This window comes from Lissotriton vulgaris, chromosome 8, assembly GCF_964263255.1.
Source record: "Lissotriton vulgaris chromosome 8, aLisVul1.2, whole genome shotgun sequence".
Lineage (NCBI taxonomy): Eukaryota > Metazoa > Chordata > Amphibia > Caudata > Salamandridae > Lissotriton > Lissotriton vulgaris.
The window spans coordinates 979,007,566-979,024,390 of NC_141696.1; the positions used below are offsets into that span (position 1 = coordinate 979,007,566).

Sequence of the window (16,825 nt, forward strand, 5' to 3'; positions counted from 1 at the left end):
TTTTGCCATTCCAACACCTAATAATACTATCAGATGGAACATTGAATCCTCGTTAGTACCACTTCAACACTCGGATGCAGCAATCAGCAATAGGAAGGGAATCAGATAGCCTCGGCAAATAATCTGCCATTGAGCAGAACCCAATTTTGGCACTTTTTTTGTAATTTTTGATCAGTTTAATATGAAAAAAAACATTTTCAGTGTAATGTGCAAATCATGCGCAGAAGGTGAATTATGAGGCACATAAATAAAATCCAAGATTATGTGGAAAATGCTGTGGCCACATAATTGAATAATTCCAGTGTCGCTGACCATAAGGAAGATACATCTCTGATGCCCATCCAACGAGTTGATTTTGGAAAAGCCTCTTTCTCTGCAGGTGTCACTGGAATGCACTTTGATGCAGTTGCAGTAAGTGGTACCTTTAGTTCCCACAGCCATGACTCACTATTGTAGTACTTCTGGCTTACTCCTGAATTGCGAATTGCAGGAGTAAGATAAGTGTACGCCTGGCTTACACTTGGAGCTCTGTAGTAAGTCAAGAGTTTTCTAACAGTAAGGCACATCTAGGTACAGTAAAATCTTTGAGAATCAAGCCTATGGCTTTTCCCGCAGTAGTGCATTGGCAGTCTCAGTGATTCCACTTCACGTACAACGTACTTCTACAACTTGGGGGGGGAGGGAGTTCATGGTAAGGGGCTCAATTCAAATAACTATAGGGCTGAGTGACCTGCATCATCCCTAGTGACATTTGCCCACCAAATTTAAAAGTTGTCCAACGGCCGTGCTACAACTCAATACATTGAGAGGAACCACTGTCACGGCAGTTCTTGTCAATGCAGGAAAGGTTTGGCAGATGGTACCTTTAGCCATGTCGGCCCGCCATGAACCGTGTAAAAAGTTTTTTATGAAAAACAAAATACTAATGGCCTCCCTTCCCAGGAAATTTTCTTCTGGGTGTGGGATACAATATTGTTTTTTCCTATCCCTTACCACAGTTTGTTTCCTGTTGGTGAAGGACGGGAAAATAAAGACTTTACACCATACACCTAACATAGGGTTGATGGTGTAAAGTCCTTTCTGCGATGGTCCCCACTCCTTTTGGCCATCAGAGGAAGCACTCCATTGACTTAGCCCACTGGGGCACCATGGAAGGAATACTTACAGTTCTCCCGACTCTAAATGAAGCAGGTGGACCTAGAATTTGGCAGACAGGACACTTCTTCACATTTGCAACTGAATACCAGATTTGACAAACTTGAATTCAGGCTCTGTTTTCTTCATCAACATCCTAGGAACAATGAAAAGTCACATTTTACTCTTGCACCACATCAATGAATGCAAACCTATGATATTTTCTAGATGAGAAGAACGATTTGATATATTTGTACAGTTTGTATACACTGCTGATATCAGAATAACTCTGTAGCCAAATCTCTGCTGAATCCTTACAATGCAAAGCAATAATGTTTTGAGAGAGCATACTCTGTGACTGGTATTAAAGGCAGAATTAACAATTTTTGTTGTAAGTACTAAAGGAACCAATAGGTGCATAATTAACATTGGACTGTTCTCTCAGAGTAGATAAATTGTAATTTCTTGTTAACACTGATATTTTTTTCCCCTAGAGACGTGAAGTGGCAAAGACTGTTTTTTGCCTTGTGCTTGTTTTTGCTCTCTGCTGGTTTCCACTCCATCTCAGCCGGATTTTGAAGCAGACGATATACAATCAAATGGACCCCAATAGATGTGATCTGTTGAGGTGAGATCAAAATGCGGTACAAATTTAATATAATTATCATAAAAGTAAAAGTTCAATACCTGTTCCAGACTGTAATAAAGACATGATGTAATAAAGGTTTATTTTGTGAACAGTGCAAAGCGAGTGACAAGTGAAAATGATTAAAATTGCCTCTATGACACCTAGAAATGTATTGGTGGGGTCATAGGGAAAGGTTTAAATGGCAAGGGGATGTTCTCTGTGACTTAATTGGTCATTAACATCCGTGATAAGGTCGTGATTTGGTCTACATGTTTCAGCCTTTCGTTGATTAATAACTAGCATTACTTCAGGAACAGTGGGAAAATAAGTGCACTCGCTAAGGTGCACTCATTCAATGAGAAGTGAACCGCAAACTTACGGTTCTGCTACCAATGACCTGTTCTGGAAGAAAAAACGCATGACGTTAATGATCCTTCATTCAAGAAAGGTTCACCAGGTGCAATGACTCCTGATCCACATGCATGGATCTTCACTAGTTTATTCCACCCATGACCCTAATGCAAGTAGTGCAAACACATGTGTCTAAGAGGCCACCAATATTAGCCATCATACGCATGCTTTCAATCATACTTGTGATGCTAGTGGTGTGATCTATTTATAGGAAATTCACGTGCAACTTGCCAAAATTACCCTGTCGGGGAGAGAAACCGAACACTACAGGCTCTCCAGCTTGTCAATTTATCAGGAGACAATGTGATGGTTCATTTATAAAAAAAAAGGATTGCAATAAAAACTCAATCTCTTATCGAAGTGAAGAAACATTAGAAAAAAACACATTAGAAAAAACACATGACGAAGAAATATAACTCTACTGGTATCTTACGTTGATCGTAAGTGTGCGATACCCCATGGATCCTGGTGGGGGGCGATACCTGTAGTCAAACCCTAGAAATTAGCAAGTTTGAAAAATCAGAAAGACCAATACGTGTTAGTAGTCTGGCATTTTAATGGGCAGTTGCCCTACTCACTTTATCATGGTAAGCGCCCGCACCTGGCACCTATTTCAGTCCCGGCCAGGGATCCCAAGGATAACCTGCCTCCCGGGCCAACCTCATTAAATGTCCTGGTCTCTGAGACTCTTTCGTGTGCGTCATCACGTGGGGCGTAGTGACGTCAGCATGCGGTCGTTCTCTATGGTAATATTAACCCATACTTGACTGGCATGCTTCGTATAATGCTTTATTGAGACCTTGCGTTAAATTACTGGGTGTGTACAAACGCAATGGAGCCCAAAATGGTACGTTATCAGAAAATTAAAAGTAACAAGGTGAAAGAAATGATGACAAAAAAAGTTCAATTACTACCTCACGACATGGACGACATGTTGACCGGAGATGCACAAACGCTGGGCATTATGTTAACCTTTAATTTGCGCTATCATGGCGGGTGTCCACAGATATTGCTTCATATCTCAACCCGGCTTAAATAAGAGAGAGGTCATTTCAATGTGCAGTCTCGTTTCAAAGGAACCTATTAAATCCTTAAGGGTTTTCATACACCCACCATCCCTAAAATACAGTTAAGATATTGGACCTAGTTCTACTCTGTCCAGTGTGAAGTATGTTTAGATGTGCCTGGTCATCCCAAGGGTATATCACCTCTGGTTAAGTGTGTTCCAGGTAATGTTGTCATTAAGGCCCTCATTATGGGTAGAACGTCTGTATACCCATCTCTGTTCTTTTTCGAATAAGAGTTTTTGTGTCGTTTGTACTTGCTCAATGATTGTCCATATTAGGTCATTTGTTGTGTGGCCTGTTTGCAAAAAAAGTTCTGTTATTCTTGTTGTGTTTCGGTTACACCTGATGTTACTACCGTGTTTGCAGATACGCTGTTTCACTTTCTGCTTGTTATCCCTATGTACCGTAAACCAGAGGGGCGCATTATCAGTTGTGCCAAATTGGCAGAGTTACAGTTAGTGTGTGCACGTAGAACCCAGGTCTTGTTAGATTCCAGATCAAGACTTTTTCAGGGGGCCTTAAGGTGACACATACTACAATCACCACAGGGGTAGTGTCCAGTCTGGTTTGGAAGACCCCAAACATTCAGAACTGTTGTTGTTTGAGCACTTCCAGCTATTCTAGGGCGGGTGGAAACTAAGGAGTCCTTTAGGCTCCTTTCTTTCTTGAAGGAAAACAGTGATTTCTCCCATTTCCTTTTCCCTGTCCAAAGTATTTTCCGGTGTTTATTGATATACTTTGTAACTAAATTGAAAATCGTGCTACATGTTGTTACACATGTCAACAGGATTTATTTTGTATTCCTGGGGATTATCTTCAAGAAGAGAGTCTTGTTGTTAATTCCGAGCCCGTTTTTGTGAGGTTTTAAGTATTCTGTCTGGGTAGCCGTGGGTCTTGAGTTTTCTGGAAAGATCAGCCGCTTGGGCCTTGTAGTCCCCTAGTTTGCTACAATTCCTCCTCAGACGGAGGAACTGTCCAAAGGGCAGATTTTCCCTTAATGCCCTATGGCGAAAACTGTCAAATTTTAACAGGTTGTTTTTGGCAGTAGGTTTGTGGTAGGTTTTAGTCTCCAATCTGCATGTTCCTTAGTGATGGTGATATATAGGAACATCATCTCCTTTTTGACAAAGCAGTGGGTACATTTTAGGTTTTTGTCACATTTGTTGATCCACTCAAGAGAAGCATAGAGTACGTCAATTGGTCCTTGCCAAATCAGCAGGATGTCATCTATGTACCTTCTCCAAAAAAAGATGTGGCTGCCATAGGGGTTGTTTGTGTGGAGGGTGAATTTCTTTTCAAAATCGTAGACATAAAGGCCTGCCGCACTCGAGGCAAAAATACTGCCCATGGAAGTCCCGTTAATTTGTAAACACAGGTCACCTTCGAATTCAAAGAAATTCTCTTTGTGGGCTAATTTAGCACACTCAGTGATGAAGGCTCTCGGAGTCTGGAACGCCCATGTAGATTCAGCTAGGGCTTTGCTGATAACCTCAACTGGATTGTCCTGTGGGAGGCTCGTGTAAAGGCTCTCAATATCGAGACTCACTAGGAAGGTTGAGTTAGTGCCACATCTATTTCTCTGAGGAGGTTCAGAAGACTTTTCGTGTCTTTCAAGTATGTTGTGGTATTCTGTACTAAAGGCTTCAGAAAAAAAAATCACAAAAGCGTGATAAGGGTTCTAACAAAGAACCAATCCCCGAAACGATTGGACGCCCCAGTAGTGGGGTTCGGTTCTTGTGTATCTTGGGTAACGTATAGAAATAGGGGAGTTTTTCTTCCCATTCACCAAGAAATATGCCTCCTGTGTGGAGATGTGACCACTCATTTCTGAAAAATCGACCAAGGTTTTGATCTTACCCTTACACTTACTCCCACACATTACTACACAGTACAGTATAACTATTTCGTCCTGAAGAAAGCCTGTTGACGCGACTGGGCTCCCATGGGCTGAAACATGTTGACCAGCTATGATCTTCACTAGGCGCCATAGAACAGTAACCCTTTTCTTTCTGCACCGCCTTCTATATTTTATCTTTACCCCATCCTCAACACAATAAAAATGAGGTTGTTAGATGGAGGTAATTTTAATCACACTGCAAGTTCACCCTCACTTTCTTTGATCACTAGTGAGGTACCAGTGGGTCCTCTTCTAGGTGGAGGAAAGCCTAAACAAATACCCAATGATGATGCTTTTCACGTAACCTACCAGGCGGAGAACCAAGATATACCGCACTATGGTTCATTCGTGAATGAGGGTTTTTTAAGATGATGGGAGTGATAGTTCCCGAAAACCATCAACTCGGTTTTGTTGCCTTTCAGCTTCAGACAGGATTTATCCATCCAACTGGCCACTACCTCCATACAGGGTCCTAAGGTGGGTGAAGACGGTTCGTGGTCAGGTGTAGCGGGAAAACCAGTTGGGGGTCATACGCATATGATACTCTGGAGATCCCAAATGGTTTCACAATATCAACAGGTGGCTGCATGTGTACATCAAAAAGTGTTGGGCTCAAGGAAGAGCCCCTGCAGGACACTACACTGAAGAGGAAAGGTATCTGAGGAGAAAGACTTCTCATATACCAGTAAGGATCTGTCAGAAAGAAACAACCTTAGCCAATCCAGGGCAGTTCCTGATATCCGGTCCTGAGAATCCTTTCTCAGAGTACATCATAATTCCATATGTGGAAGGCAGCGCTGAGGTCAAGAAGGATAATAGCTGATATGCCACCTTGGTCAAGCTTCATTTTAGCATCCTCCACTTCTGCTAAAAGGGAGGTCTCAGTGCTATGTTTGAGCCTGAAATCGGTTTGGGCGAAGTGAAGTCTAATGTTGGTTTTAATAAATTCTAGGAGATGCTTTTTAACCTCATTGCTGCGGATGATATTTTCCTCCTGTGCTGGGCCCCTATGATAATGGGTGTGGTCGTGACGGAACCATTCCGTCATCAGCACAGCCCAACCGTGACTGATGACGGAATGGTTCCGTCACCAGCATCGAAGGGGTTAATGATTTTTTTCAACACCTTCCTCAATCTTGGAATCAAGAATATGAAACTATAGTTTGCCAAGCAGGTGGAATCTGCATTTGGTGTCTTTAAAATGATTTTAACGATAGTATTCTTCCACTCTGCCGGGACTGTTCCCTCTTCTAAGGATAAATTGTCCATATCCTGGAGAATAGGAAAAATAATTTCAGCACCCAAAAGAGGATCCTATGGGGTGTAGGATCACAAGGTGAGCTAGATTTGATGTGACTAAAACATTCACAAAACTGTCATAGGATAGATGGGGAATTTCCCAGAAGACCTGGATTCTGCCATTCAAGCTATCGAGCTGGACAATGGGGTCCCTGGCTCCTTCAATACCTTGGAAAAATCGATAAATGTAAACCATGTAATTATGAAAACAGGTAGCAAGATTTTTACACCTGACATTAGAGGATTCAAGAGCCGGGCCAATAGATTAGGTTTCTAATAAGGCTTTGGTGACTTTAAACAGCTTTCTAGTGGAATTTGCCACCCCATTAATTTTGGATTCATAGTAAGTAGCCTGGGCAAGTTTTAACTTAGCATGGTAGCTCCTGACTGATTAACAGTATTTAGCTTTTGAAAGTTCACCATAGATATGACCAATCGCCCCATACTGTAGGCTGTGGTGGGAGGAAGAAACCTGTGAACCAGACCATTGGATTAAGGGGATTGATCAAAAGGCTATATATAGTCCGGCTGATGCCGAAAGAAAAGAAGGTACTCCAGGATGCGTGTGTAGGAATACTAATTTATTAGTTACACGGAACTCAGCCGCTCTGACTCATTTAGGCTGTAAACAGCCTTTGTCAAGGCGAATAAGCCCCATTTCCCATAGAAAATAAGTAATTCCAGGTAATGAGCACTGAGAAAATATTACGTGTCCCCACAAGTCGATACAGCTTCATCAAACTCAGCGCATCAAAAACCTGTAACTCACTACAATTAATTTTGTGTAATCCATAGATCACCCAAACATAATTCCAGTGCATCAATTCAGATTCCCAATAAAAAACATAATTTTTGCATACTGTTTGCAAAAAAAGTGAATCATAAACATAGACAAAGTCTTCACAAATGAAAAAGTTAATTAACTGGAGTTCCATATAAAAAGGGCATAATGGTTAAGGCACATGGCAGCTTATTTGAAAAAATACCAATAATAACAAGATTATATTTTATATTCACCCTCAGCACAGTCAAACAAGCTTTAACTATGCAAAACATATTGATCACACTATATTACGTGTGTAAGCTCAGATTCTCTCCAATATGAAAGTTCATCCATATGTTCTATTCATAAATAGATGTCAGAATACTGAGCAAGTGCCCCGATCTCCTCAGTTGTAAATATCAATGATGCATCTTAATTACAGAGAATAGTATAATACATCTCATCCATATGTTCTCATCATGAACAGATGTCACATATACATATATATATATATATGTGTGTGCGTGTGTGTATATGTATCTGTATGTGTGTATACATATATGTGAAATAATAATGGCAAGAGGCTAATAAGGTAGCTAATGCTGTTTCTATGCGATACCTAAAGAAGTAACGGGGGCATATTTATCATGGATTTGCGTTGGCCTCGCACCCCGCAAGTGGACGCAAGAGTGACACAAAACCTAGAATGACATTTACCAAGCCATGCAAGGCTATCCTGCATGGCACTGTGTGGCTTGGTAAATGAGGACTAGCACAAGGCAGTGCAAGTTGTTGCCTTGTGTTACGCTGCCCAAGGGATGTGTTCCATGGGTGGAGCGTGGGTGTTCCCATGCATCCACCCATGGATTTGGGGACATTGCCAGATTTAGCAGTAGTGTTGGACATGTGAATGCTTCAAAATATTATGTCTCCTCAGGAGATGCGTAACGAGGAGACATATTCTTATGTCTCCTCGATTCTTCCTCTTTCCCGCAGCAAAGTGGAGCTCACCAAGGTGACTTGCTGCATGGTGTTGTGATGCTTGAATATTTAGGGGCATATATTAATAAAATATTCACACAAAGCAGTAAGCCACATTTCTGTGCTGCATTGTGTGGGAGAAAAAGACCAGGAATACGCCATGTTTAACATTATACAGTGCATTCCTGCTCTCTGTCTGGCGAACAAACTGCTGCCTAGCTCAAAAGCAGGCACCCTTGCACCATTGCGCAAGTGTGCCTGCGTTGTAGGCAGGGTTGTTTTAGTACAGGAAGGGACACAATCCCCTGAGGCTTATTCCTCTTTCTATGTGTGCTATAAAATGCATCACACATAGAAAGAGGAAAAAGCGAGGAGGAATAAGCATATTGTTGTGCCTATCACTTTAATGTTATCCCTGTTTAGAGTGTTATGCCAGTATGTATTCCATGTTCTCTCTTACCTGTATGGTTCCATATTCTCCATTCTGATCCTGGCGGTTGCTGAGGCAGGATGGTGAATACTTGTACTGCTGTTCTTGCTGAATAAACTCACCTTTATCAACTCCTGGATCTCGACTCCTTCACCTCATTTTGGCGACGCTTCGGCCTCCTTCGTCCTTGAGGAGTCTCTTCTGTTCCTGGAGAACCCTGCGCTTCATTCATCCCTGCTGGTTGGTGTTTCCTGTCTTTCGTTGTTTGGCGCCTTGCTCCACGGCGTTTCCCAATCCGGTATTGACGTAACCGGCAACTCAAGGTACTGTTCCTTCCTTTTTAAAGTTTCTGGCAGAGTCGCTGCCCGTTTCTGGCAAAGTCGCTGCCCGCTCGAGCACACAGCGTAAGGCTCCCTGCGCGAGCGCTGACGTTCTTCTGCGCCATTATCCTGTGGCAGCGCGAGAACGCGAGGACTCCTCGACGTGCCTTCTCTTTGCCAGAGCGCTCTACACAAAGACGCTGCGTGCGCGCTTACGTCATCGCGCACAGCGTCTGGCGGCCATTTTGTGTGCTTTGCCAACCACGTTCAAAATCCTATCTCTAACACCACCGCTTTGCCAACCACGACGAATTTCAACCATCAAACAACTTTATTGTGTTATTTAACACAGTTTCTCACGCAGTATCTCTTGTTTTCACAACTTCAAGCAAAACTATTTCTACAGGAAGCGCATTCTTTTCAAATACAAATTAAAGACAATTTATTTCAAATACAAAACCTGCCTCAGCTCCGCAAAATTAATACACAATAAGTTTGTACACATACAATTTACATGGCTACTACTGCCAATCATACAATTTCTCCTCCACCTGCCTTTCTCATTGAAGGGGAGATTCCTGCTACAGAATGGGAAGAATGGCTCGGATTTTTCGAAAACTATCTTGAAGCCATAGATGGCCTTAGGTTTCCTGCGACTAGGAAGAAGGCTATACTATTGAATTCCTTAGGCAAAGCAGGACAACATGTCTTCAAATTTCTACCAGAACTCTTAAATGATGATGGTGAGCCTATTGATAACCCCTACAATGAGGCAAAATTATGATTAGAAAAATACTTTGGAAAACAAATTAATATCGTCATGCAAAGGCACAAATTCTATACTGTTCCGCAAAAAGGCAAAGAAACAGTTGATCAAATGGTTGCTCGCTTACGAGAATTATCCCTGAAATGTGACTTTGGAGCTATGGCGGATCAGATGATTCGCGATCAACTGATAGTACAATGCAAAAACAAGCGCATGCAGCAAAAACTATGGGCAGCTAAAAACCCTACATTACTGGAAGCCATCACAATCGCAAAAGTCGTTGAGGAATCTGATAAATGCATGGACGAGATGCGTCTTCTTGAATTAAAGAAAGAAGAGACTGTCAACGTTGTCTCCAAAGCTGATAAAGAACCACCTTCTAATGTTGATAAATTTTACACTAAACCTAAAACTTTTCTTCCCAAGTCTAGGTCTGTTTATAATAATCCTGGTGGGAAGGTGAAATTTGTGGGATGTTTTCGTTGTGGAGATATGTCCCATGCTGCTGATTTTCAAGGTTGTTTTGCCCGAGACAAAAACTGCCGTAAGTGTGGTAAGCGGGGTCACATCAGCAAAGTGTGCAAATCTCCTGCATTTAATAGAGTTAGTTTTGTTGAAGATGATGCTTCTTCTCAAGAAATGTTCTTATGTGTGGACGGCGATACTGATGTTGACGATGCTCATTTTGTCTTGCAGAAGCCAAGAGCTTCTTTTGTTCTCAACGATGTTTCGGTTACCCTTATGGTTGACCCAGGCTCGATGTTTTCCATTATACCTTATAGTATGTACAAGGAACATTGGCCATCTGTACCACTTCTACACAGTGATTTCATGCCGAAAGGTTATACAGGGAAGGTAATTAAATTGAAGGGAGTCATGGATACTTCTTTTCAATTTAAAGGCAGATCTGCTTCTGGCAAGGTTTTCATTTCCGAAGAAGGCCCAGCAATTCTTGGGTGGTTACAACAGTATGACTTACATATTATTCTTGACCCAAGGTCTGCTGATGTTGTACTTGCAGTTGATGATTTTTACAATGTTGAAAATGTCCTTTCTAAATTTTCTGATGTTTTCCGTCCTACATTGGGCAAATTGAAGGGTTACTTACACGAAATCAAGGTTAAGGAAAATGCTTCCCCAGTTAGACATGCTTTAAGAAGGATTCCCATTGCTGTTAGGAAGGAGGTAAAGGAAATGCTTGACGACATGCAAAAGCAAGACATAATTGAACCGGTGGAAGCTTCTGAGTGGCTTTCGCCAGTTGTGGTCACACAAAAAAAGGACGGTAAGCTCCGTTTTTGTGTTGACCTTCGTTCTCTTAACCAGAACATTATTGTCGACAAATTTCCTTTGCCCAACATTTCTGAAATGGTCTTACTAATGGACAAGGTCAAATTCTTTAGTAAACTGGACCTACGGTCCGCCTACCATCAAGTTGTATTACACCCTGACTCCAAAAAGTTTACTGCCTTTGTTACCATTGAAGGGGTGTTTCAATTTAAAAGGTTGCCTTTTGGCCTTGCCTCTGCGGCAAGCGTTTTTCAACGCATGATGCATTCTCTTTTCAAAGACTTAAAGCATATCCACTTCTTCCAAGATGACATTTTGATTACTGGTATAGATGAGCTTGAGCACAATGCTAATTTATCAAAAGTTTTACAAATTCTTTCAACTGCTGGTCTTACTTTGAGAAAGGACAAATGTCAGTTTTTGTTAACTGAAATCGACTATTTGGGGTACACTATTTCTCAGAATGGTATTAAGCCAAAGGAAGATCTCTTAAAAGCTATCAGATGTGCTCCTACTCCTACTGACAAAGACCAACTCAAATCGTTTCTTGGTTTAGTGGAGTACTACTCCAAATTTGTCCCTAGTTTCTCACATAAGACTGAACCGTTACGTATGTTACTTAGGAAGGGTGTGCACTTCGAGTGGGGAACTTTACAGGCGCAAGCTTTTGAATTGGTTAAAAGTGATATCATTAATGCTGGCATTTTGACAACCTTTGAACCTGGTAGGGATACTTACGTTACAGTTGATGCAAGTGCATACGGTATTGGCGCGGTGTTGTCTCAAAGGTCTGGAGGAGGTGAGAAAACTGTGGCGTTTGCTTCTCGCTGCCTCAATTCCTCTGAGCGCAATTACGCTGTCATTGAACGTGAGGCTCTAGCTGCGGTTTGGGGCGTTTCGCACTTTCGTACCTACCTATGGGGTATGGTATTTTGTCTAAGAACTGACCACAAACCCCTTCTCAAAATCCTGTCACCGGGCGGAGCCAATAATGGTTCTCCCCGCCTAATGAAGTTTGCTGCCAAGTTACAAGACTACACTTATAGATTAGAGCATATTTCCGGTTGGAGGAATACACAAGCGGATTGCTTGTCACGTCTCCCTGTTGTTTCTGAGGATGTTGGTGAAGATTTGGAGGATGAGAGTGTCTGTTTAATTGCTGCCTTTGAGGATGCTTGTTCTTCTGAATTCCATTCTATCTCTAGAGAAGAGTGGCATCAGGCTGTCCTAGAGGATGCTGATTTTGCTGAGTTGGTTGATGCTATACGCTTTGGATGGAGAAGGGAAGGGAATGTTAAACCTTCTCTGCGTTCATTTGTCAAACTACAAGAAGAACTGAGTTTGGGTGCTTCTGATGACCTGGTGTTACGTGGTGAGAGGTTTGTCCCGCCATCCTCTCTTAGGAGGAAAATCTTTTGTTTAGCGCATGAGGGACATCTCGGGCAAAACATGACCCTTAAAAGGGTTAAAAAAGACTTTTGGTGGCCTGGGGTTGACGACGATGTGCGTAGGTGGGTTGAATCTTGTCTTCTGTGTAAGGAGAGTGAAAAAAGATTGAAGATCTCCTCTCCTCCGCAGGGCTCTATTGTCAGCTCTTGTGTTTTGCCTTGGGATAAGTTATGTTTGGATTTCATTGGTCCCATGGACTCCTTGCCCGCTGATTGTAGGTTTGCTTTAGTTCTTGTTGATGTGTCCTCTAGATGGTTGTGTGTTGAGTTTATGAGGAATATCACCACAGATGCTGTCATAAAACAGTTGAGATCTCTCTTCCTTAAGGAGAGCTTTCCGAAAATCCTAGTTACTGATAATGGCACCCAACTCACTTCGTCCTCTATGCATTCTTTCTTAATCAATCATGGTATTCAACACGTTTGCACTTCCCTTTACAACCCCCAGGGCAATGGATTGGTGGAACGTATGAACCGTTTGATTAAGGGTACCATACAGTTGTCGGTACAAGGACAGAAGGATGTACGCAGGGCGGTAGAAGATATGGTGTGGTCTTACAATACCACAGCCCATGGAGTGACTGATTTGGTTCCGTTTGAGTGCATGCGTGGGAGGACTCCCAGAACTAAGCTGGTCCCGCAGTGGCTGTGGGAAGGTAATGTTGCTTCTAAGGTGGTTCCTGGGAAGGTGGGTAGAGTTGAAGTGGGCGACTTGGTTAAAATCAAGTTAGGACGTAGGGAGTTTGGCATGAATAAGTTTTCCGATCCCATGAGGGTCAAGGAAGTACACAAATGGCATGTTGTGCTAGAGAATGGGCAAAATTGGAATTTTCGCAGGATTGCCTTGTACGCCAAGAAGCACGTTCCTGATGAGAAAGTGGTTGAGCAATCATCCAGAGATGTGTCCTTGAAGGGTGATCCTCTCCTCAGGGATTCCCAAGTTGTTTCAGGCCCTTCTCAGGGCACATGTCACTTCCCAGACTCTTTCCCTGTTACTCCCACCTATTCCAAGGAGTTTCCTTCTGCTCCTCTGTCTGCACGAGGAGTGTCCTCTAGTTTGAGTCGCACCTCCCATGGAAGGACTCTTCGTGTTCCCAAGAAATTTGATGAATTTGTCAGATATTGATTTTTCTCTTTGTATTTCACTGTTTTTCTTTTGTTTTTTTTTTTTTGTTTTTTTTTTTGTTTCCTTTAAGGGGAGGAGATATGTTGTGCCTATCACTTTAATGTTATCCCTGTTTAGAGTGTTATGCCAGTATGTATTCCATGTTCTCTCTTACCTGTATGGTTCCATATTCTCCATTCTGATCCTGGCGGTTGCTGAGGCAGGATGGTGAATACTTGTACTGCTGTTCTTGCTGAATAAACTCACCTTTATCAACTCCTGGATCTCGACTCCTTCACCTCACATATCTCTCCTCGTTATCACTCCCTGGGGAGTTGTAGCTTTTTGGCGCATTTTCAGGTCTATGTCTTGTGCTGCCTTGCGTTACTTCACATTTACCAAGCCACACAGGCCCACGTACGGCAGCCTTGTGTGGCTTGGTAAATATAATTCTAAGTTTTGCGTCACCCTTGCGTCCCGTTGCTTGGCACAAGGGCAATGCAAAATCATGATATATATGCTCCTTGCTAAATATGACCCTAACTTCTTTTGCTGATGTAGAATGCAGGCTTGTGCTCCCTGGTCAGCTAGCGGCTATTGCCACCCTCCCGCCTGCCCTATGTTCTCTCCTCTACATGATCCATTGTGCTGCCCCTGCCTATGATGGCCTGTCCTCTATGGGCAGCTGGCTGCCTGTCCCCCTTCTTCTGCTCTCCCGTTCTCCATGTGCATGCCCCTGCCCCCTCTCTGTTGCCCTCAATGGTCCATTGCGCAGCCCCCAACTCATTACGGCATGCCCTCAGTGATCAGGATGCAGCCCTCTGTCTACTATCTGGATACCTCTGACCCTTCCCACTTGCCCTCTGTGGTCAACCTATTTAGGGTTAAAATCATTACAAAAGGCAAATTGATTAGTAAAAGTCAGTTAGTTAGTCATTTATCTTAGTAAATAGCATGAAGCTAAGAATCAAATACAGGAAATGGATAGGTAGAATCAGATATAGTTCAACTTTAAAGAATAAATCAAACTTTGAAATCAGAGGGATCACTGAAATAATATCGATGACACAAAATTACTATTCCCACTCCAGTGAGTGCAACAGTAGGGAAAGCGTTGGATAGCGAGTGGGTAAAAATTACTATTCCCACTCCAGAGAGTGCAACAGTAGGGAAAGCGTTGGATAGCGCAGGGGTAAAAATTACTATTCCCACTCCAGAGAGTGCTGCAGTAGAGAAAGCGTTGGATAGCGTAGGGGTTAAAATTACTATTCCCACTCCAGTGAGTGCAACAGTGGGGAAAGCGTTGGATAGCGAGAGGGTAAAAATTACTATTCCCACTCCTGAGAGTGCAACAGTAGGGAAAGCGTTGGATAGCATAGGGGTAAAAATTACTATTCCCACTCCAGAGAGTGCAGCAGTAGGGAAAGCGTTGGATAGCGTAGGGGTAAAAATTACTATTCCCACTCAAGAGAGTGCAACAGTAGGGAAAGCGTTGGATAGCGTAGAGGAAACAATTACTATTTCCACTCCAGAGAGTGCAACAGTAGGGAAAGCGTTGGATAGTGGGAGGGTTAAAATTACTATTCCCACTCCAGTGAGTGCAACAGTAGGGAAAGCGTTGGATAGCGTAGGGGTAAAAATTACTATTCCCACTCCAGCGAGTGCAACAGTAGGGAAAGCGTTGGATAGCGTAGGGGGTAAAAATTACTATTCCCACTCCAGAGAGGGCAACAGTAGGGAAAGCGTTGGATAGCGTAAGGGAAAAAATTACTATTCCCACTCCAATGAGTGCAACAGTAGGGAAAGCGTTGGATAGCGTAGGAGAAACAATTACTATTCCCACTCCAGCGAGTGCAACAGTAGGGAAAGTAAATACTTCATATATAAATAAAAATAAATTAAATATTAATACAAATTACAAATTAATTAAAAGTAATTAACAATTTATTATAATATAATAATTAATCAATTAAAAATACAAATAAAAATTAATTATGAAAAATAATTACCTATTAATACAAATTATTTACCAATTAACAATTAATTAATTTACAATTAAAACGAATTCAAAATTAATTCAAAATAAATACCAATAAATACATTGAAAAAATGTATTAATTACAATTAAATTACTTCCCACCCTATTCCCCTATAAACCCACAACCCGCTACAGAAAATACATTATTACAATTAACATAATTATCAATTAATCAATTAATAAAAATTAATTACCAAGTATATTTTAATTAATTACCAATTAAAAATTAATTAACAATTAATTCAAGATAAATACCAATAAATAAATTAAAATATTTAATTAATTAGAATTAAATTACTTCCCACCCTATTCCCCTATAAACCCACAACCCACTACAGAAAATAAATTAATACATTTGACATAATTATCAATTAATCAATTAATACAAATTATTTACCAATTATATTTTAATAATTACCAATCAAACACTAATTAACAATTAATTCAAGAGAAATACCAATAAATACATTAAAATATTTAAATAATTAGAATTAAATTACTTCCCACCCTATTCCCCTAAAAACCCACAACTCGCTACAGAAAATAAATTAATAAATTTAACATAATTTTCACTTAATCAATTAATAAAAATTAATTACCAATTATATTTTAATTAATTACCAATTAAAAATTAATTAACAATTAATCCAAAATAAATGCCAATAAATAAATTAACATATTTAATTAATTATAATTAAATTACTTCCCACCCTATTCCCCTATAAACCCACAACCTGCTACAGAATTATATTCCACAAAAATTAAATACCATAAAATTAATTACTTAAAATAAATTAAAAAATAAATATACACTTTTCACACATATACTAACATAAAAAACATTTTAAAAAATTCAATAATTTTAAGAAATGGATATTAACTTACTTACATCAAATTCGATATTTTTGTTGTCTATATTCTGTCCATTCGATATTTTGCCCATTCTATATTTTGAATTCGATATTCCTGCTATTCTATTTGATATTTTTGTTGTTTATATTCTGTCCATTCGATATTGTGTCAATTCTATATTTTTAATTCGATATTACTGCAATTCGATATTTTTAACTCGATATTTTGACTGTATACCAAATCAGAGGTCAGACCGGCATGGTGCTGCCTCCTAAAAGTCAAGGGACAATGAGGCCACAACCGCTAAGAAGCAATAAAAGTAATAAAATGCAATAAAAGTCATACATTCAATACAATTGTTCAATAAAAGTCAAAAATTCAATACAATTATACATG

At 40.8% G+C, this 16,825-nt stretch overlaps 1 protein-coding gene across 1 annotated transcript in view; it reads left to right on the forward strand.

The window, feature by feature from the left end:
- Positions 1–16,825, forward strand: part of EDNRB (endothelin receptor type B) — a 161,483-nt gene that overhangs the window by 127,910 nt on the left and 16,748 nt on the right. Inside the window, exon 6 of the mRNA XM_086934823.1 lies at positions 1,629–1,762. Coding sequence (XP_086790949.1) covers positions 1,629–1,762 — 134 coding nt within the window. The remainder of the gene's footprint in view (positions 1–1,628; positions 1,763–16,825) is intronic.